The sequence below is a fragment of the Balearica regulorum genome, chromosome W, assembly GCF_011004875.1.
Source record: "Balearica regulorum gibbericeps isolate bBalReg1 chromosome W, bBalReg1.pri, whole genome shotgun sequence".
Taxonomy (NCBI): domain Eukaryota; kingdom Metazoa; phylum Chordata; class Aves; order Gruiformes; family Gruidae; genus Balearica; species Balearica regulorum.
Window position 1 is genome coordinate 30,433,380 of NC_046219.1, and position 20,951 is coordinate 30,454,330.

Sequence of the window (20,951 nt, forward strand, 5' to 3'; positions counted from 1 at the left end):
TCTTGTCAAACTGCTTTAATATTTGGGCATGAAGACAGGACAGAGCCAGTCAGGCTGTGCACAGACAAGACACCCCTGAGCAGGGCTTCCCTTCTCAGTGGGTGTGTGGATTTGGCCAAGACGCAGTTCAGCTGATGATGTCCTGAGTGTGCCAGCGGGGTGCACGTGTGGGGTAGGGAAGAGGGACAAGGGCTCCCCAGGGCAACTCAAAGGTTGTTAAGCTCCAACAAGGTCTGGTCCAGGACCTGGTGGATGCCCACATTCTCCTCTTTAGCACTGGCCAGACTCTCTGTGAACACAAGGGATATGCAGCCAGCCACACACATGGGCACGGACACAGCCGGACCCACGCACACCAAGCACAAACACATGCACACATACAGAGATTTCAGTACGACGCCAACCTCCAGCTGTGCAGGGTGTCCCTGCAGAGCAGAGTCCATGCAAACAGCCCCACCACCAGCAGGGATGAGTCCAGCCACTCCGAGATCTGCTGGGGTGGCCAGACCAGCTGGGCTGGTCCCCACTCTTCAGCATTTCCATCCCCCCATGGCACCCCATTGCCCACAGCCAGGCCCTCCGCAGCATGGATACCACTGCTGGGTACCCCTCCCCAGCACAGCCCCATCTCCCTGCTCTGCCCACAGCACATCCTGCCCTGGGGCATCCCCACAGTCCAGCTGTGGACTTGCACACAAACCCTTGGCCAGCAAAAGAGGAGAGACAGTGCCTGCTGCATGATCCAGCGGTGCTCTGTGAAGAAGAGAGTGAGACAGCAGCCTGGGAAAGCAGGCAGAAAGGACAGCAGAGAGAGAGGGATCAGAGCTAACAAGGTTGCAGGGATGAGCTCTGCTGGGCAGCCTGCTGCCAAGGCAGTCCCCTTCAGTGCTCACTTCCTAACAACATCCTCCTTCCCTCTAGAGATGGGGATGGGACGAGAGCTTTGCCTACCCAGCCCTGTCTCCCAATGCTCCCAGCCAGGCTCTTCCCTGTCCCAGGTTTGGGGCAACAGGTGCTGCTGGGTCCCCAAGCTCCTGTCCCAGCCCTCCCAGCAGCCTGCAGGGACCCCGCTCTGAGGGGATCCTCACTGCATAGTTTGGGGTGATCAGAGTGAAGGGGAAGAAGCTAGCTGCCAACTCCCGGGACAAGGGGAGGAAGGCAGCAATACAAGCCACTGCTTCCCTCCCCAGCGGGGCCAGACTGATGCTGGGGGACAGCTATCACTGCATGGGCATCCCAGGACATCACAGAACCCCTTGTTCCTCTCCCAAGAAAAAACAATCAGCTCCAGAGGGCTCCCTGTCCCCCCCAAGCAAGGTGGTTACCCCTGGGGGAATAAACCAAGGCCCCACCCACTGCCTAACCCCGGCGGGGAGTGGGGAGGGGCTCCCAGCCCCGAGCCAGCCTGGCCAAAACGAGGCAGGGAGTGAGGCCGGTGGCAGCTCGGGTGTGGGAGGCTGGGCTGGCACTGGGAGTTCTCGGCAGCTCAGTTGTTAAGTTCGGTAAGGATGATCCGCAGCTCGTTAGTGAGAATGCGGTTTTTCTCGGCCTCCTGCTGGGAGCGCTCTAGAGAAAATGGAGATGTCAGCGCAGCAGAGGGAAGAGAGAGAGAAAGGCAAGTTAGTGAAAAAAGACAGTGTTCCCCAAAGCCCTCGCTGGAAACCCTGCTGCTGGCTGGACAGCAGCAGGGAAAGGGCTGGGCCAGCAGGAAGAGGCAGCCAGTCCTGGGGCAGGGATGGGGCTGCGGGTCCATCAATTTGGAGACAGAGTTGTGGAGCAGGGTAGGATGCTGAGGAAGGAGGAGGATCAGGGACCCGTTTAGGGCCAGGGATCGCTGCTGAAGGGTAGGGTCAGTCCCTTTGGCATGGGAGGATGATGCAGGAGAGATGCCAGGGCTGAGACTGCTGCTTGTGGGCAATGTCTGGGAGCGGGGACAGGGAATGAACAGGACCAGGTCTAACCCTGCTATTTCAGGCCAAAAGAGTCATGGAGAAGGTGGCACGAGATGAGGAAAGCTGTATCTGAGAGCTGAGGGGTGGTGGGAGTCATCCCCTGGGCCGAGGCACAAAGGGCCCCGTTCCACTCAGCCTGGCAGTGCAGGAGCTGCTCAGGGCTCAGCCGTGGCCATCCCAGGGGTCCCGCAGCTGCAAGCTGCTTGCACCTCCTACCACTCAGCTGCCAGCACCTGCATGAGACAGGCAAAAGATCAGGAACAGAGCAGCAAGAAAAAAAACAAAGGAGAAATGGAGGAGAGAAAATGCTTTATTGAGACCAACTCAGTAACCCAGAGGGACAGAACAAAAGAAAAAGTTATGAAATGCAAACTGAAGAGCGATGCGCAAAGGACAGAAGGGAGGCAGGGGTGAGGAAGGAGCAGGAGTCTGGGGGCTGTCTGCCTGGGGATGGGCTGCCTGCACAGCCGGACCTGCCCCTCCATCCACTGGGCCTAAGCCCTCCTCTCTGTTTTGGCAGTGGAGGTGCTACTTCCCCTGTGTGGGTCCCCCCTGCCCTGGGCTCAGCAAGCAGAACCAGGGGGCTTTGCTGGGGGAATGTGGGGGGCAGGTGTCCCCCCAGCGCCAGAGCTGTGGGGTCCCCAGTGCTTGTGCTGCCAGGGAGCTGAGGAGGGAGCTACTGAAGCGAAGGGCTCCTGGGCACAGCTCTGTTCCCCGCTAGGGGGGTCCTGGGGGCTGCTCCCCTTCCCTGCCAAACACCCCTAAGCACCTACACCTTGTCTCCCCACAAAGAGGGGTATTGCAGGAACATCCTGGGCCGGCTCCTGTCCCAAAGGAGCTGATGAACAGGCATGGGCTGGGAAAGATAGAGGGGACAGAGCAGGCAGGGAGAGCAGTGGGATGGCCAGGTAGGCAAGCAGCTGAGCTGGGGAGGGGTGAGGCAGGTGGGGGAGTGTGGTGCTGGTGCCTGGTGGGGGGTTCAGAGAGAGGTGATATCATTAAGTGCATTGTCCAGCTCCTCACTGATGGCTTTGTACTTCATCTTCTGTGCATATACTTCATCTGCAGGTGGGGGGCAGGTGGTGGAGCAAGGTTGGGGGGCAGGCAGTGGAGGGAGAGAAAGAGTGACTGTGAGCAGGGGGACAAGGGCAGCAGGAGGGTGCAGGCACAGGTGGTGTGGATGCAGCCCTGTTCCCCAGCTGAAGGCAGAGCCACAGACCCCAGAAGCTCTGTGCCCCCACACCAGACACAACGGCATCCAGCCTCCCTCCTCCCAGGATCCCTGCCCACTCCCTCACCCCAGCCAAGCCCTGTCTGGCCCCACTGGGGGCACATCCTGGCCAGTGCTCCCCGGGAAAGAGAGACATGGGGCTGGTGAGGACATTTTACCTTCTAGATCATCGATGGTTTTCTCCAGCTTCGCCACAGACCGCTCCGCAAACTCTGCCCGGGTCTCAGCCTGCGGGAGTGCAGGGGGGAGAGGGTGAGCTGTGGGGCACAATTGGGATGGTGCAAGCTGCACTGCACCCCAAATCTGCCCCATCTGTATCTCCCATATCCCCCCCCATGAACCCTCCCCTGGGAAAGGCAAGGGACAAGGGCTCCATGGACCCCCCCCCCCCAAACCAGCAGCAGGGGTGAGAGCTTGCCCTCAAAGGAGGCAGCTGGGCAAAGTGCCTCCATGTTGGGCTTCCCATTTATCCCAACCTATCCTGACCACCAAAAGCAGAGGCACCATGGGAGCCTGCATGCTTCACAGGTTGCATGTACAACCAACACTAGACGGATCACCCCAAAATGGACATGGCTTGAAGTTGGTGCATGCAGGGCATGAGCTCCTGCCAGCACATGTCCTGGGAGCAGGACACCACGTGGGGCAGAGGTGAGCAGAGCAGGAGCAGAGCGCAGCATGGGGCTGCAGGATGTATCCCAGTGGGGCTGTGCTCCCTGGGGACAAAAACACCAGCCCTCCAGATGGAACAGGGACCCTCTCCAGGGTAGCGGGACCCCACAGGGGCATCCTAGACCCAGCCACCCACCATGCTGCAGGGCTGCAATTTGGGGAAGGGTGAGAGGACACGGGCATAACAGGGTCAAAACCCACATGGGATGGCAAAGTCATGCCTGCACCAATGCAGTACCAGCCCCTCTCTTGGGGGTCCCGGCCCTACAGCCCTTACTTCCTTCAGTTTTTCCCCTAGAAGCTTGATTTCTTCCTCGTACTTGTCCTCCTTGGTGGAATACTGCAGAAACAGAGACGGGCATTCATGAGCCCCACAGGAGACCTCTGGCCATCCTTCACCCCAGTGGGGGACCCCAGTACCCCCAGACCCTATGCACTCTGCCCAGCTCCAGCAGCCCCAACAGGTCCTACCTTGTCAGCCTGGGCCTCCAGGGACTTCAGGTTGTTGGTGACAATTTTCAGCTCCTCCTCTAGGTCACCACATTTACTACATCCCAAGCAGAGGCCACCAGGCAGGGGAGCCGGGCCGGGGGGCAGGTGAGAGAGGGGAGCAGAAAGAGTAGGCATGGGGAAGGAGGAAAGAAAGAGAGAACAAGTTGAGAGAGGGGAAAACTCAGGCAGCGCAGGCAGAGAAGGAGCAGAGCTGCTGCGAGCAGAAGTTGCCAGGATACATCTGTTCATTGTGCCTCCTCACACAGATGCCCTGTGCGTCGCTGCCAGTCAGGCTTCCACCAGCCCCACCGAGAAGGAGAGCAGGCACAGAGGGATGGAGGAGTATGCCCAGCCTGCACCCACTGGAGGAGGCGAGGGGAGGTCAGTGGCAGAGGCAGCAGTGCAGAGAGGAGAGAGGTGGCTCACACAGTTCGAGAGACAGCAACGGGGCGGGGGGGGGGGGGGGGGGGGGGGGGGGGGGGGCTGCTGTACATCGCCCTGCACCCCTGCCCCAGTACCTCTTCCTCTGAGGCAATGAGGGATTTGAAAGTCTGGTCCATGGTCCGCAGCTCTTCTTCCAATTGTCTCACTCGGCTGGGGTGGAAGAGGAGCACCCCGAGGGAGAGGACAGCAGAGAACAAGGTCAAGGATGTGCTGCCGGCAGGCTGGCATCTCCCTTCCCCCAGCCTGCGAGCCCAGGGACCACCCTGACAGCAGACCCTGCTGCTCCTGGAGAGGGACATCCCATCCCCACATGGACACACAGCTGCCCCCAGCTGCCAGGGACTCAGGGCAAGAGCTGCGTGGGACCCCCACATGCTGCCCGCTGGGAGCCCTGCTCACCTCTCTGCCACCTCTGCCCTCTCCTCCGAGCGCTCCAGCTCACCCTCAAGGACAACCAGCTTGCGGGCAACCTGTCGATGGCAGTGAGGGGCATGCGTCAGCCCCATGCTTGCCCTGTCTCGGGGCACAGGGCTGTGGGGAGGCAGCCCTGGGTGGCGCAGGGGGGATCAGCACTGGGGGAAGGGGGCACATGGGTGCAGGCACACACCTCCTCGTATTTGCGGTCAGCCTCCTCTGCTATGTGCTTCGCCTCCTTCAGCTGCATTTCCTGGAGCTCCATCTTCTCCTCATCCTTCATGGCCCTGTTTTCAATGACCTTCATGCCTCTGAGGAAAGCCCAATCCAGAAAATGTTACTGCTGTGGGTCGAGGTGGCACCTGTACCTCCTGCCTACCTACTGTGCCCTGACCCTGCCATCCTCCGGCTCCAGACTTGGGACATCGGCACTTGCAGGCCACCTCACACAGTAGGGTCACACAAGCGGTACCCCAAGGATGCTCCTGCACACAATTAAAGCAGCAGAGCTGACCCCAAGGTCACCCTAGGGCCGTGTCCCAGAGCAAAACGTAGCCATGGTGCCTCTCAACATGCAGGTCCTGAACCCATCGTCCAGGGGTGGTAAAAATGCGTGCAGCCCAGGATGAACTGGCTGCAACCTCCACAAAAGCAGCCATACAGGCCAGCAACCTTTAGGAAATGCTAGAAAACATCCTGTGGCAAAGCCTTTTCCCATTCAGGGTGATGCTCACAAGCAGAGGGTCACCAAACTCCCATGAACCCCTGCAGCAGGGACTCCTGCAGACTCTTCTCCTCTTGCTCAGATGCCATTGCTCAAACTGGTCTTTGACAATGGAGGGAAGAGCTCACGTAACTGTCAGGAATGCTGTGATGTGTCTGGGCATTCCCATACAACCTGAGTGCCCTTGCCTGCACTTCTCCTGCCCAATAAACCTGCTTGCCATGAGGATGGGGAAACACACTCTGCAGGACTTTTTTTTTTTGAACGAGGCTGGTTCGTTCTCAAAGGTCAACTGCAGTTCCCAAGCACAGAAGTCCCCTCCTAGGCTGTCGCTTAGCTCTTGAGCGGAGGAGGCTGCTCTAGGGCAGAAAACAGGCTCCAAGCACCTTCTGGCTTCAGTTACAGACTGATATTTGTATAAGCACCAGATCAAATTTTTCAGGATTTTATGGGTGCCCTGGAAATTTCAAAGTGTGCCAAGAATACCCATATCTGGGGGATATCTCTGCGTCGTGGCTTTGCTCTTTCCTTTTGGGATCTGCAGGAAAACCAACGCAAACCCCATAAGATCACTTCAGAGGGATCCCCAAACCCCACTGCAAAACCAAGGGGGCTGCCTGCAATCAAGGGTGACTCGACGCCACCCTCGTTGTCCCTCCCCATCACACCTCTCGCTTTCATCAGCTGCCTTCTCAGCCTCCTCCAGCTTCTGCAGGGCAGTGGCCAGGCGCTCTTGGGCTCGGTCCAGCTCCTCCTCCACCAGCTGGATACGGCGGTTCAGAGAAGCCACTTCAGCCTCAGCCTGGGGGAGCAGAAACCCCTTGGTTACCCCATATGAGAGAGAGATATATATTAAAAGAGCATTTTTGGCAGTTACTTTTGCATTTTCTATCCAGAACACCCCCTGGCACTGTGCAACAAGCCCGGCTGGGGCACATATCCCATTGCCTTTCTATATGGACAATGAGGCTCTCCATCCCTAGCGCCCTGTTTGATGCTGGCTCCTCCTGGCCACGCAACCCAAGCCCAGCACATGCAGCCCCTTCACTGCATCCTCGCACCTCTGGCTCCCGCCTTGGAGAGGGATGAGGCATGTCGCCAGGGTAGGACGTCCAGAGCAGTTGTGCCATCATGGGGATGGTACTTGGGGTTTGCAGAGCAGTAAGTAAAGGGAGAGGAATGCCCTGTGCGGCTTCGCTCCTGAAAAGGAGATTGGAGCTGCTTATGGATTTCCTGTTTACAGAGGCAGTGGAGTGAGTTGAGAGCCTCTTCTGTGGGGACCCCCTTGGCCCTGCACAACAGGGCAGCCTGAAGTCAAACACAGACACCCCCCCCCAACTCCTCCCCCCCCAGCTGATGTACAGCACGGCGCTGGGGGCAATGGAGCAAGTTGCCCTCAGCAGGCTGAAGCCTGGCCAAGCCGCAGCCACCAGGGCTTGCGGGACTGGGGCTCCCTGCTTCCCCAGGCTCCCCATGCATGGGGCCAAGAGCCAGGGCTGGCTGGGAGCAGTGGCCCTGACCCCCACCAGCCCTTTGACACCTGGCCCTGGGCTCTTTCCATTTGGTAAAAGCCTCCTGCCTGCTCCATTGCCATCACCAGGAAATGCTGACTCAGCAATTCCTGGCCCCACTCCCTGCCAGGGGGGCTGTGGGGAATTAAAACCCCAGATGCAAAGAGATGAGCGACAATGAGACCTCGCTGCGGGTAGCAGCCCTGCTGCTTGCAGCATCTGCCTCACCCTGGCAGGAGCTTTTTTCCCAGAGAATCATTCAAAAAATGAGTCAGAGCTGACTGAATGGACACTCAGGAACATGAGTTCTCTGGCAGCGCCCAGTGACCAGGGAACCCGATCTGCAGCTGCAGGAAGGGGCCATTTCCTCCGCACATAGCCCGAAAGACAACAGCCCAAGGAACTGCACCTAGCTCTGCCACCCTGATATGGTGAGGATGTTAAAGGAGTGGGAATAGGAAAAAGAGAGGAAAAAAAACCTCACAAGCTCCAACAACAATAAAAAAGCCAAACCAGGAACAAGCTGCAGCCTGGAAATATTGTCCCACTGCCACAGAGCGGAAATTTTGGCCCATGGCAGTGCAAAGGGGTGGCTTGTCCCTGCAAAGGGACATGCTGGAGAGCCAAAGGCTCTGCAACTGCTGTGGTCCAGACTGCAGAGCTTGTTGGAAGCCAGACAAGAGACTGGCTGTGAGATATTTTAGCCATGCACACAGCCGGTCTCTGAGGGAGGAGATCCTCTCCCAACATCTGCCTGACCCCAAACAGAGCCAAGGCAGAGCTGGCCGGTGACTTGCTCCCCCCACGCCCCGCCAGCCGGGGAAGCCCTAGGGACCCCCACCACAGGGAGCATCCCTAGCAAGATCCATGAAGGAGGCAGCTCGGAGGCAGGAACCTTGCCGTGGCACCTGGATGGCAACACCCTCCAGCTCCCCCGGGATCTCCCGGTGCTCCGCCCCGGGGACAGCCAGCCCGGCTACTGGGGTGGGGGCAGCCGGGGCTAGCCCGCGGGGGAAGGACGCCGGCGGTGGGGCCGGAGGGGCATCCCGGGGAGCCGCCCGGGCGCCCTCCGCCGTGCCGTGCCCCCCGCCCTGCGCCTTACCCGCTCCCGGGCCTGCCGCTCGGCATCGGCCTCCCGCTGCAGGTGCTCAGCGCGCTCCTCCGCCTCGTCGGCCACCTGCTGCAGGCTCTGGATCTTCTTCTTGACGGCGTCGATGGAGCTGGTGCCGGCCATGGCGTGGGACAGCCAGCGAGAAGCGCGGGGAGGCCGCGCCGCCAAGCCCTTTGTGGGATCCGCCCGGCTCGGGCAGGAAGCGATCAGGCAGCAGCCGCTCCCGCAGCCCGCCCTGCCTCCATCCCTTACTGCTCCTCCTTCTCCTGCTGCCACGGACCGACCTGGGCTGCCGCTCTCCCGGGCAGCGCACACAAACCCCCCGGGCAGGGTGCACGGTGCCCACCCCGGCAGGGGTCATTCCCCCATCAGGCAGGGTGCACAGCCCCCCCCCCAATAGGACATAGTGTGCCCTCCTGGGCAGGACACATGGTCCTCCCCAGGCAGAGGTCACTGTCCCTATCCCCCCAAGGCAAGATGCACAGTGGTTTCTGGACAGGACACATTGTCCCCCCACCCCAGGCAGGGTGCATGGTGCCCCCAGGCAGAGTACGTGGTCCCCCCTAGGATACAGGACACAGCTCCCCCAAGGCAGGGCACATAGTCCCCTCCCTGGGCAGGGTGCATGGTGCCCCCAGGATACAGAACATAGTCATCGTCCCCTGCAAGCAGGGCACATGGTGCCCCCCCAGACAGGGGTGCACAGTCCTACCAAGCTCCCCCAGAGTGATGGAGAGGAGCCCAGGGAGTCTGGGGGTGCCAGAGCCTGGCCCCTGCAAGCCCCCATAGACACAGGAGCAATGTACCCATGGGTGCTCCCCAAGCTCTGCCCCACATACCCCCTGCTGCAGAGTCAGAGGAGTCATGGGCTTTCATTCCATAGAGGCCATGGGGCAGAGCCCGCTCCCGGGCACACACACCCCCCAGGGGACCTGGGGCTGGAGCTGCAGGGCATAGCCAGGTCTCCAGCAGTCATCCCAAACAGCCCCTTGCCATCCGCTCCCCTAAGTGGGGACCTGGCCGGCAGCCCCACAGAGACCCATGGGGCCCATGGAGCCCCCTGCATCCCCCAGCTGCCCTGGGGGCTCTACCCCATAGGGGAGGTGTCCTGGTTTTCAGCTAGGATAAAGTTAATTTTCACAAGAAGCTGGGAGGAGACACAGCCAGGATAGCTAGTAGCCAAAGGGCTATTCGATACCATGACATCATGCTCCAGATATAAAAGGGGCTGGCTGCTGGTCGAGGTGAGAAAATTGCATTGTGTATCACCCACTTCGTATATTCTGTTGTAAGTACTGTTGTAGTTATTTCCTTCTCCCTTTGCTGTCCCAGTAAACTGTCCTTATCCCAACCCAGGAGTTTTACCTTTTTTCTTCTGATTCTCCTCCCCATCCCACTGAGGGGGGGAGGAGTGAGCGAGCAGCTGCGTGGTGTTTTGCTGCCGGCTGGGGCTAAACCACGACAGGAGGCCAGTCCCCAGCTCCTGGCTCTGCATCCTGGCCGGGGCACATGCCCTGATCCATCAGGAGGGGCTGGCGCTGGTGGCACTCAATCCTCCCTTAAAGAGCTCTGACAGCTCCTGGGCAGCCCCGGCTGCACTTCACATCTGCTTCCAGGGACACCAATTCCCGGGCTGACCCCGCTGGCTGCCCTCGGCTCTGTGGTCAGGGGGCTTGGGGGGGACCCAGCCAAGCCACCAGCTGAGCCCTGTAGCCCCTCATCCCCCTGCCAAGCAGCGGCCGAAGAGGCAGCTCTGTGGGTCCCCTGGGAGCATGTGGCCTCAGGCTTGGCCCTGGTCCTGCACCGCTCCCAGCCTGACGTCTGGGTACTGAGAGCACTCCCAGGCTGGCGCACGTATCCCGGAGCAGAAAGCAGGGTCCCCACCAGCAAAGGGGGGGGGCGAGCTGACTGCAGGCAGGCAGGGGGTAGGTTGGGGAGCAGCCGCCCGGCCGAGCTTGGTGCCTCCTGCTCTGGCCCCACCCAGGGATGCAGTCACTTCCCAGCAGAGCCCCGTTCCCTCCCACTGGCTCAGGGAATCGCCAAATAAGAGCAAAGTCTCAGCCGGGGTGAGAAACCAGGGCGGGAACTTGGGCGAAGCTTTTGGGATCGTGGCCTGGGAACTGCGGAGTTTCCCTGAGCCCCTGCTGCACCCGCACCCTGCAGGGTGGCCACCAGCTGGCGACGCAGGGGGCTGGAGGGGGCTGCTCTGGCTAAACCTGCTGTCCCAGCTGCACCATGTCCAGCAGCCCCTGCCAGCATCCTGCTGTGGGCCCCGTGGGCTGTCCCTACTGGGGACAAGGAGGTGGTGGGGCCACAGTGGCCTCACAGAGCTGCTGGGAAGGGGCTGTTCAGCGCTGTGGAGCTCTCCGGTCTGTGCCAGCATCTGACCCCCCCCTCCAAGTGCCTGGGGAGGGTGCATTTGCACCCCTTAGTGCAGTCCCTGTGGGCTTCGTGTGCTGCCACCCCATGCCGGAGGCAGGGCAGTGCTGGAGCAGGGGGAGATTTATTCTTTTAAGGCATTTGTTGGCATTTTTGCCGAGACTAGCAACCTGTCTAGATTGCTGTGATGGACTCTGACCTGGCTGAGGGATGGGGATGCTCTGTGTTCACAGGCACACACTGTCCTGGCAGCCAAGGAGGGCACAAGGGTCCTCGGGGAGGCGGGTGGGCGAGCTCCGGGGGTCTACCCTACATTTCCTCTGCCAGAGCTGGGAGCAGCACTGCGCCTTGTCCTGGGGAGGAGGTAATACCAGCCCTGGCACTTAGTGCTGTCAGCACATTCAGGTCCCTGGCATGGGGACCTGGCGACTCCCAGTGCCCCACACACGGCATAGCCTGTCTGGGCTTCGTCATGGCCCTGGGGTGGCTGTGCTGGTGATGGGCTCCCAGCCCTGCCCACAACACCCACCTGCAGCTGGCCTGCCCTCCCTGACGCTGCAGGAGTGCTCCTTCTTCATGCCTCCCCATTCAGCCCTTCCCTGGAGGGATTGGTGGCTCCTGTCTCCCGTATCTGCTGGGACAGGACTCTCCTTGCCGTGGACCAAGAGCGTGGCAACGCCCCCTCCCTGCCCAGGATGGTATTGCACAGCCCGCTGCCAGCAGCAAACTGCTCTGCACCTCGTGGCTGATGTCTGCCCTGTGCCACCATTTGCCCCTTCCTCCGAGCCTATCACTGGAGACATCCTGTCCACGCTCAGCTAGAGCCCACACGGAGCTTGCCCTGTCCTGCACCAGCATGGATCCAGTCAGACCAGTACAGACCCCCACTACACACGGCAGCCGCCCTGCCCAGCTTGACGAGCCTGCCCCATGCCAGGATAAATGTGCCCTTCCAGAGGATTTTTAATGTTTTAACGACTTGGTTTAGTATCTAACTAAACTGGGGCAGGTCTGTAGGGTCAGCAAACAATGCTGGGGAGCCCCTCGGCCACTCCCCAGGGGCTCTGAGTCACCCCTGGGACTTGTGTTGCTGCTACTCATCCTTGTCTGCTTGCCCCTGTCCTTGGTGACCGCCTCAGAGATTTGACACATCTCCCCCATTTAGCTCCATAAACCAGCTGGGACTGAACTTTTTGTTCTCAATCCTAAAAAGCCTGGCCATGCCCTGCTGGCCACAGTCCAGCCGGCTCCCCTTTAGCTTCTCCTCCAGTTTCCAGGGTTGGTTTTCATCAAAGAAGGGCTGGCTATCAAAAGGAGGATTTATTTATAGGGTGTCAAATACCCTGTGTGGCACCGCAGGTCTTTATACCCCGTTTCTGAGCAGCTCCATGGCTGCACACAGCTGTTCCACCTTTCATCCTGGCCAGGCACAAGCCAATTTCAATACCTTCCTAACATCTCCCCAGTGGGATCCATTTCCCAGAAGAAACATCAGTCATGGCACTAAATAAAATTCTTCCTGGCCTTGCCCTTCCCAGGGTACAGGGTGGCACATTGGACCCCAAAATGACTGAGCCCCCGCCCCACACCCCAAGCATCCTTCCTCGCAGCCAGCTCTCAGCAGCTGGCCACAGGCAAGAGCTTTTTTAATTTCTCTGCTCTTTTTTTGCTTTCCTGCCAGTTTAGCAAGTGCCACAGATTTTTTTTTCTACAAGCATCGCAGAGGCATGTGCCCAGGGACCGGTGACACAGCTCGGGACACTCGTCCCCATTAGCTTTGGGGAGCCGGGCAGGCAGCTGTCCACGAAGCTCTAGAACTGACTGAGCAGTGCCCACTACAGCCTGCCTGGCTCCTGCACCCCAAGCAGGATCTGGCTGGTCCCTGCCCTGCAGCTCAGCCATGTTCAGTGTCAGTGTTGCAGGAATGGGATCCTGACAGTCTTCCCCATGGATGCTTTCCATATAAGGCCTCCCTCTTCCTTCACCCTCCCAAGGACTGGTGCCCGCGCAGGGGAGGAGTTGCTGGCATGCCTACGTACGTCTGTAGCTTTCTTCTCTGCCTGCTCCAGCTTCTCCTGGGCCTCCTTGACGGACTCAGAGTACTTCTCCACCTCATCCTCTGTGCCCTTCAGCTTCTTCTGCAGGCCCTGCTGTTCCTCCTCCAGCTGGAGAAGGGAGGGAGGGCAGGGGGTCAGGTGGTGCCTGCAAGGCTGGGGAGGGGATGGCCATCCTCCTCCAGGGGTGGCTGATGCTGGGGGCACAGCAGGAGCATACAGACATGCTCACTCTGTCAACATTGGGGCCACACGTCCTTGGGGAGCCCTTGGTTCCCAGGGCCAGAGCAGCCCCCAACATCCCTGAACCCGACAGGGGTAAGGGGGTGGTGGGCTCCCTCCCTGTGCAAGGGACTGGAGAGGTCCTAACTGGGGGATACAGCTCTGGGGGGCACTGAGAAGGTTCCTATCTCTGTGGCTGGGGTGGGAGTACGCTGTCCCCAAGGGTCTCCCTGGCAGAGTGATAGGGAGGTGGCACTGTGGTGTCCCACCGAAACATGGCATGTTTGGGGGGAACTGATGTGAGTGGTCAGGGGCAACAGGCTGGAGTGCTGGTCCCTGGGGATGGGCACCCAGCATGGTGAGGTCCCCAGGTACAGGCACTCAGCGGGGTGAGATCCCAAGGGCTGGGTGTCCCTAGAGCTGGGATCTGCAGGCTGGACACCCAGCGGGGCAAGGTCCCCAGGGCAGAACACCCCTAGGACAGGGGTCCTCAGGCTGGACACCCAGCATGTGGAGGTCCTTGGGGCTGAGCACCCTTAATGCAGGGGTCCCCAGTCAATGCCGGGGGGGGTCCGTGGGAGACCCACCTGCTTGCAGCGGTCCTCTGCCTGCTTCTTGTCAGCCTCTGCCTGCTCGGCGCGGTCGATGGCATTCTCCTTGTCCAGTTTCAGCATCTGCATCTTCTTCTTGATGGCCTCCATGGTGGCGGCGGGGCGCGGGGCGGCGGCGGGGCGCAGAGCACCGGGGGCGACGGGAGCACCGGGGGCGGCGGGAGCACCGACACTGCGCCCCCCACCGCGCCGCGCCGCCTAAGAGCCGGGGAGGGGCCGCGCCGGGCGGGGGCTGCCCCGGCACCTCCCCCGCCGCCCGCCAGCACCTTTTAGGGACAGGCTCGCCACCGGCCTCGCCGCGCCGAGCGGGACGGGAGGGAGGCACCCCTGGCGGGCACCGCCGCAGCCCCGGCGCCGGGCACCCACGGGGGGACTGGGCAAGGGACACCCCAGGGCAATGCATTAGAGGTACCCCGAGGACACTGTGCTAGGGACACCCCGGTGGCACTGTACTAGGGACACCCTGGGGGGGGCACTGTGCTAGGGACACCCCAGAGTACTTCGGTAGGGGCATTTCTGGTGGCACTTCCCCAGGGACACTCCGGTGGCACTGGGCTAGGGGGACACCCTGTTGACTCTCACCACTGTGGGGGATATCCTGCGGCTGGCCCTGCATTTGGGACACTCATGGGCTGGCAGCATGCTGTTACCATGCCCCAGGGACACCACCAGCCATCTACCCCCAGAGCCTGAGACCTGCTTCTGCTCCAGCCAGAGCTATCCCTGTGCTAGAGGACACCACACCCTGTCACTGCACCCTGGGGCCTGGGGGACCCTGCTTCCTGGCACTGGCTTGGGGGCACCTCAGGGGCTGGCACAGCGACTGGGGGCATCCATGGACTGGCACTGCAGTCTTGGGGACATTCACAGGCTGATTGCACTCAGGGCTGTGACTGCAGTTAGGGACACCCATAAGCTGTGGTTGCAATTGGGGACATCAAGGGCTGGCAGTGCACTCATGGGGAAAATCCTCTGGGAGAGAAGTGAGCTGAGCCCCCAACCTCCCTGTCCAGCTCCTGTATCACGCTGGAGCAGGAGGACCTCAGCTCTGCTCAGGCTCCCTGGCACCCATCGCCCCACTGCTTTGCACCCTGGTACCACCGTCCCTGGCACCCATGGGGACACCCAGCCTGTGCACAGCCCATAGGGTAGCATTTCAGGGTGACACAGGGTGCACGGGCAGCCTGCTGCCCTGCTCTGTCTTTCTGCTCTAAATAAACTGTATTCCACAGGCAAAAAAATGCAAACCATTCAGATCCTGGCTCCTCCAAAAATAACACATACTTCAATAACACTTGTAAATGCTTCTGGTGCATTCCCAGCTACAGGGAGGGCTCTGGACCAGGAGAGCTGGCAGAGGGACTGCGGGAGCCATGTGGCACACGGGGAGGCTGGGATGGGATGGGGACAGGAGAGGTGTGCAGGCTCCCCCAGCCCATCACCCGGGGGCCACATCCAGCCCTTGCCTGCCACAACTTTTTGGCACCAGTGGTCCAAGCAGAGAGGAGCAAAAAGTTTTTGAAAGCTGGAGAAAGTGGCTTTCTAGGAGCGCTAAGCCCTGGGTTGCAGGGGGCATAGGAGGGATGGGAGCAGCCAAGGACCGAGGGGCTGTTGGTGCCATGGGGAAAGCAGCAGAAGAGCTACTGCTGGACTCTGGAGAGCAGCTATTAATACTGACAAATTAGGCACATATTTGGACAGAGTCAGTAACTGCCAGCACATGGCTTCTGAGGGGAGGGGGAAGATCCATCTCCCATCATTCCTGGATGAGGATGGATGGCTTTCTGTGAGATGCTTCGGCCCAGAGCAACTTCATGGGCTCAATACTCAGGGGAAAGACGATGATGTGCATGGTGTGAGCAGCCAAGAAGGGCAAGGCCAGTTTCCCCTTGCTGCCCGCTCCCCTTTGCTCCAGGCATCAGGGCCACATCTGACTGGCACAGCTTGGGCCATCCGGGTGCCTGGGCCCACTAGTCTGCCCTCAAAGCCATCCTCTGGGGTGGTCTCCAGGACAAGGGGGTACAGAGGGGTGTGGGTGCGCATCCCTCCCATTGCTGCCCCATGCCCAGCCCCACCCCAGGCTAAGGGCTCCAAGGATGGGGACCCCCCCCTCCATGCCCCACTCCAGGGTCTGACCGCCCCTCCCAGGGAAAGGCTTGTCCTACCATCTAACAGGAACTTCCTGGGTACAACCCATACCTCAGTGTCTCACCCCATCCCTGTGCTTCCTGAGAAGTTGGGCTGTGGCTTTCCTGCCCACTTCCAGCTTGGCCAGATTTGGGTCTCCATGGAGGTGCTGGTGCCTCATGACTGCAGTGTCCCAGCTCCAAGTCCCCATGCGTGCTTACCCAAACCTGCCTGCCAAAATAATCCCTCACTCTGGCAGGGGAGATTTAAGGGACCACTGTGAATTGCACCCCATATCCCTCCCCTGGTGCTTGTGCCACCACCCCTTGCCTGTAACCCAGCTTGAAGGACGTGGCAGGGGATGTGTGTGCGTGTGTGTGTGCTTGCAGCCCTGGATGAGGCCGGGGCTGCTGCCGCACCACACCCACTCACCATCCTTGCTGGCTGCTCAGAAGGGCCCTATGCCAGCTAGCACCTAGGTGAGAGCCTGGTGCCAGGTCAGGCCAGCGCAGATTGTAAGGGGACAGCTGGGAGGACTGGGATGCCTGCAAGAGCTGCAAATCTATCCTGGAGCCTGGCCAGGGGTAAGCATCCCAGGGGGGACAGCCCCTCCACACCCCGGGGATGTGCCTGCAGAGAGGCAGAGGCTTGCTGGCAGTGATGCTGCAGGATGCTGTCTTCACCGCTCATGCTGCCGTGGACAGGTCCCAGAGACAGAAGACACATGCCAGCCTGGCTGTGTCCCTGCTCCACCTCACAGCATCCCTGCCTGCCCCACCACTGCTTGGGCCCCCCCAAACCCTTGCTGAGTGACAGGGTGGGAACAGGTGGGGACATGCTCAGGGCAGCTGCTGCCCATGCAGGTTGGCCCTGAAGGGCTATTTCAGGGCATGAGCTCAGTGCCAGCAGCCAGGAGGGCTCCAGGCACATTCCTGGCCCTGCTGCATGCCAAGTGCTGCTGCTTCCCCACTGTTGGGCTGCTGGTGACCAGAGGGCCCCTCACCTGCACCCCCATAGCACCCTACTCAGGGGTATTTTGGGCTGGTGGCAGGAGTATGGCCAGGAGCCTGTCTGATCTCCCCCTAAAGCCCAAATCCCCCAGCAACAAAATCCCCAGGGCCCCCTCACACAGCAGTAGCCCCCTGGCAGCACCTCCGAGGGCTGGCACATGGCTGGCAGCAGGGGCCCAGCCCAACAGGCACCTGGGGCTGGACATACCTCGAATATTTTCCATGCTATATAACCACCCACACAGCATCCCCCCCCTCCCAGGAAGGCCCCTCTGCCCACCAGCCCCCTCTTTCTCCTAGGGGGTCCCATTGATATGGAAAGGAGGAAAACCAGATTTTATTGATGAACATGTCTTTCCAAGGAGACATCAACACTGTCCAGTCCAGAGCCTCAGGGGGAAGCTGGTTTCCTCCAATGTTTAATAGGGAAAGCTTAATAAATGAACGTTGAAAGCTGCAGGCTCAATACTAGATAAATGGAAAAAGTTACAAAAATACTACACATCTTGGAAAATAATGCAGGCACTTCAGAAGGAGGAAGAGGGCAGAGCTGGCTAGGGCCACAAGGGAGGAAAGCCTGGTGGGAAGGTGAAGAGCAGCTCCAGGGGCAAACCCACCACATTCCTCCACTTCCAGTAGAGGCAGTGCAGCTTCCAGTCCCGTCCCTCCCAGGAGGGGCCCAGTCTGAAGAAGATGCTCATAGGGGGGAGGGAGAACTTGGTGCCTCCCAGGGAAGCTGGGAAGGAAGAGAAAGAGGAGGAGGAAGATTCAGCCAGCAATATGGCACTGGAGGTAAAAGGCGGCTCTGTGCAAGAGCTCAGGTGAGGGACCATGCTGCTCCCTGGACCCCATCGCACAAGAGAGGGCAAGCTGCCCGCCTCTCCCCTCCCAGGAGAGAGAAGAAAGGAGCACAAGTGGGAATGACGAAGCCACACAGAAACAGCCCTCGCAGTGGGGAGCTCTCCAGACCCCACCCTGGGGCTGGTGGGTGACCCTGTGAACTGGTGCAGCCCTGGCTCCCACCCCAGCCAGGCCCCTTCAGGTGCTCTGGCTGTGCCCTGGGTGCACATGGGAAGGTGGGCTGGGCGACAGCATTGTCAGTGGGACACCGGCTAGGTTAGTCCCATAGGAGCAAGCGGGCAGGCAGCAGTCTGTGCTGTGAGCAGCAGGAGGGCTCGGAGCTCAGTTCTGCTCCTCATCCCACAGCTCCGAGGGCAGGAACTTGTACTGCTGCTGCCAAATCATGGCCAGCTTCTTCCGTGCCTCCTCCAACTCCCACTCCTTGCGCAGCATTTCCTCTTGGGCGGTGATGATCTACCGGGAGAGCATGGCAAGCACCGTGGGAACACAGCTGCCTCCACTGGGGATAGCCAGAGCCTCCGCCATGGCAGTGCCAAGCCCAGAGCCAGGCTCTTGGGCTGCTGCTTCCCCCCCATCACAGTCACAGCCTCCCTAGACTGATGTGGCCCTGGGCACCAGTGCTACTGTCCCTACAGTGGGACTGCAGTCCCTCGGAAATAACGGGGAGCAGCAGAGCTCCCAGGGCTCAGCCCCACACACCCTGTGGAGGGTCTCAGCTGCAAGCCCATGGCCAGGAGGCAGTGCTGGGACCTGTGGCAGCCCATACCAGGCAGCTCTCACCCCTTACCCAATGCTCTGCCCTTCACACATGTCCTGGACACTGGGATGGTGCAGGCACCATACCAAGGAGAAGCCAGGGCATTATGCTCCTGGAAGCATGCATGGTCACTGGCTGTGCCTGCTGCTACATGTGGCAGGACAAGGGTGAAGCCATGGTGTTTAATTGGCAGTGGGTGGGATGGGTGCACCTGCAGCATGTTTTTGAGGCTCTCCAGAGACATGCCCTGGGGCGGTGGATAGTAGGACATGCTCCTGAGATGGGCACACACAGGCTGTGGTGGCAGCCAGAGCCACCCCTGCTCCGTGATCAGCCCCACTCCTCATCTGTGCAATTCCCCCAACCATCTTTTCTCCTTCACCACCACTGTCTCATTGTGGTCCTGGAAGGCAGCTGCCTTTTGTGCTGCCCTCACCAGATTGTCTGATGGTCTCTTCACTGCATTGCCAGCAGCCTGCAGTGGGGAAGAAGGGGAGAGGCACCATAAGTCCCAGCCCCAGGGCACAACTGCTGCCTGGGGGGTGTGTGTGTGTGAAGGAACCCCTGCCACAGGCCAGGCTGGCAGGCAGGAGAGGCAGCCAGGCGGGCTGGGAGCTGCAGGCAGAGATTCCTTTACATGGCTCACTGCTACACCACCACCACCCATTCATGACCATTTCAGGCGTTGCTGCTCCCAGCTGGGCTCTGGCTCCTGTCTGAGCTATGGGGCAAGGACTGGGGGGCAACCCTGCTGACCCTCCCCAGCCCTTTGCCCTGAGGGACAAGCGCTGGGACCCCATGTTACCCCCCCAACACATGGGCTGTGTGCCACAGCCTCTGAGAATTAAGACTGCTACAAAACATGTCCCCAAACATTAACCTCTCGAACACCAGGGATCCAGTACACACATTTCAGGCATTTCCTGCCAGTTCAGCAGCCCAGCATCACACATAGGCCTAGCACACAGTAGCAGTAAAGTCCAAGCTACCTGGAGCCTGCACCCCAACAAGCTCCCCAGTGATACACACAGGCAGGGAGCGTGAGCCTTGGGGAGATACCTCTGCTGTGGAGGGCCCCATCCTGAAGTCCCACATGCCCTCAACCCCACTCCCACCCACCTCTCAAGCATCTGGGGCTGGAGGGCAGCCTGGGACTTACCTGGAGCTGCTTCATGGCCTCTGAGTTGTGGTCAGCCTTCACCTTGCAGGCCACCAGGAGCTGTGCTGTGGAGGCAACCACCTGCTTGGCTGACGAGATGAGTTTCTCCTTGCTGGCGTGACCCTGCACTGCTGCATTGGCAGCTTCACATAGGTTGTTGGCAGCAGCAGCAGCCACCATACGTGCCTGCAGCGAGAGAGGCTGTCGGGGAGTGGGGTGGGGGGGAGTGTGGAAGAGCCTCCCCTGGAGAGGATATGCCCAGACCAGCCCCAATGAGGTCATGGGACATGGGATGGGGATGACCAACTTCCAGTGCCATGTCTCAGCTGGTGGGAAAGGGAGCAAGAAGCAAAGCTGCTTCTTCCACAGAGGAGAAGCACAAAAGCAGAGCATCCTTATCTTTACAGCAGGAGCTGAGAGGAGGGTCCCCCCCCATCCCACGGGCATGACCTCGATACTCACGGCTGAAATAAGTCCCTAGGACCACTGTCCATCGTCCACTGCGTTGGCAGGGATGGCGCCCATCTGCAAGGCAGGAAAGGAGGAGTGAGGCTCACTGCCCTGCACACCCCTTGCCACAGGGCCCAAGGGCTGCAAGCAGCCCTGGGAGAAGGGAGAGCCCACTACAGCCTTAGATTTTCTTTCCCCCTTCCAGCCTTACCTTCCCTTGGGCCACTAATTCTTGCTGGGCTGCTGAGGCTGCCTTCACCAGGGCGTTTGTGGCTGCAGCAATGGATTTGGCAGTTTCCAGGATCCGCTCCTCAAAGTTCAGGCTCTCATCTGCTTGCTGCAGGCAAAAGCAGGGTGTAAGTCCCAAGCAGGGACAGACAGGGCAAAGCAGGAAGATGGCTGCAGGGGCCTATATAGAGGTGGATTAAAGGCCATGGGGTGCAGGAGGATGCAGGCTGCCCAAGGAAGGTCCAGCTAGGGATATGGGAAGCAGCAGGAGAGCAGGAAGAGAGACTGGCTGTTGGATGTGGCTTCCCATGCATGATCCTTCATGTCTGGCTGAGGCCCAGGCAGGAGAGCCTCAGCCCACCCTAAGCTGAGCATGGAACTCAGCACCACTACACCTTGGGCTTGGCCCTTGGTTTCAGCTGCTCCAGCTTCTTGGCTGCAGCCTCAATAGCAGCTACTGCCTCCAGCAGCTCATTCTCAGCAATGACGATGGGGTCTTCTGGGTCAACCCACCCCATCCCTAGAAAAACCAGGAAGCAAGA

General features: G+C 60.1%; 1 protein-coding gene and 1 pseudogene across 12 annotated transcripts; both read right to left on the bottom strand.

Annotated features, from left to right (window-relative positions):
* Positions 1–14,059, bottom strand: LOC142598235 (tropomyosin beta chain). 12 transcript variants are annotated; one of them, XM_075738781.1, is made up of 9 exons: positions 13,794–14,012; positions 12,970–13,095; positions 6,598–6,731; positions 5,399–5,516; positions 5,191–5,261; positions 4,327–4,402; positions 4,133–4,195; positions 3,342–3,411; positions 1–289 (listed from the first exon to the last, which is right to left on the bottom strand). In XM_075738781.1, the coding sequence occupies exons 1-9, from the start codon at positions 13,905–13,907 to the stop codon at positions 207–209; spliced, it is 855 nt and encodes a 284-aa protein (XP_075594896.1). In that variant the 5' UTR covers positions 13,908–14,012; the 3' UTR covers positions 1–206. The 12 variants fall into 12 exon arrangements, with proteins under 12 accessions (XP_075594896.1, XP_075594894.1, XP_075594898.1 ...); XM_075738779.1 differs by lacking the exon at positions 4,327–4,402 and adding an exon at positions 4,866–4,941; XM_075738783.1 differs by lacking the exons at positions 4,327–4,402; positions 12,970–13,095; positions 13,794–14,012 and adding exons at positions 4,866–4,941; positions 6,991–7,129; positions 8,543–8,711.
* A 3,315-nt stretch (positions 14,060–17,374) lies between these two features.
* The window catches only part of LOC142599336 (talin-1-like), a 45,966-nt pseudogene continuing 42,389 nt past the window's right edge, over positions 17,375–20,951 (bottom strand).

Excerpts from the sequence above, each read along its gene's own strand:
- LOC142598235 (XM_075738781.1), bottom strand. The coding sequence starts at position 13,907 with ATGGAGGCCATCAAGAAGAAGATGCAGATGCTGAAACTGGACAAGGAG. Across the intron at positions 13,096-13,793 it reads CAGAGGACCGCTGCAAGCAG|CTGGAGGAGGAACAGCAGGG; the intron begins GTGGGTCTCCCA and ends TCCCTTCTCCAG. Across the intron at positions 3,412-4,132 it reads TAGGGGAAAAACTGAAGGAA|GCTGAGACCCGGGCAGAGTT; the intron begins GTAAGGGCTGTA and ends GCACTCCCGCAG.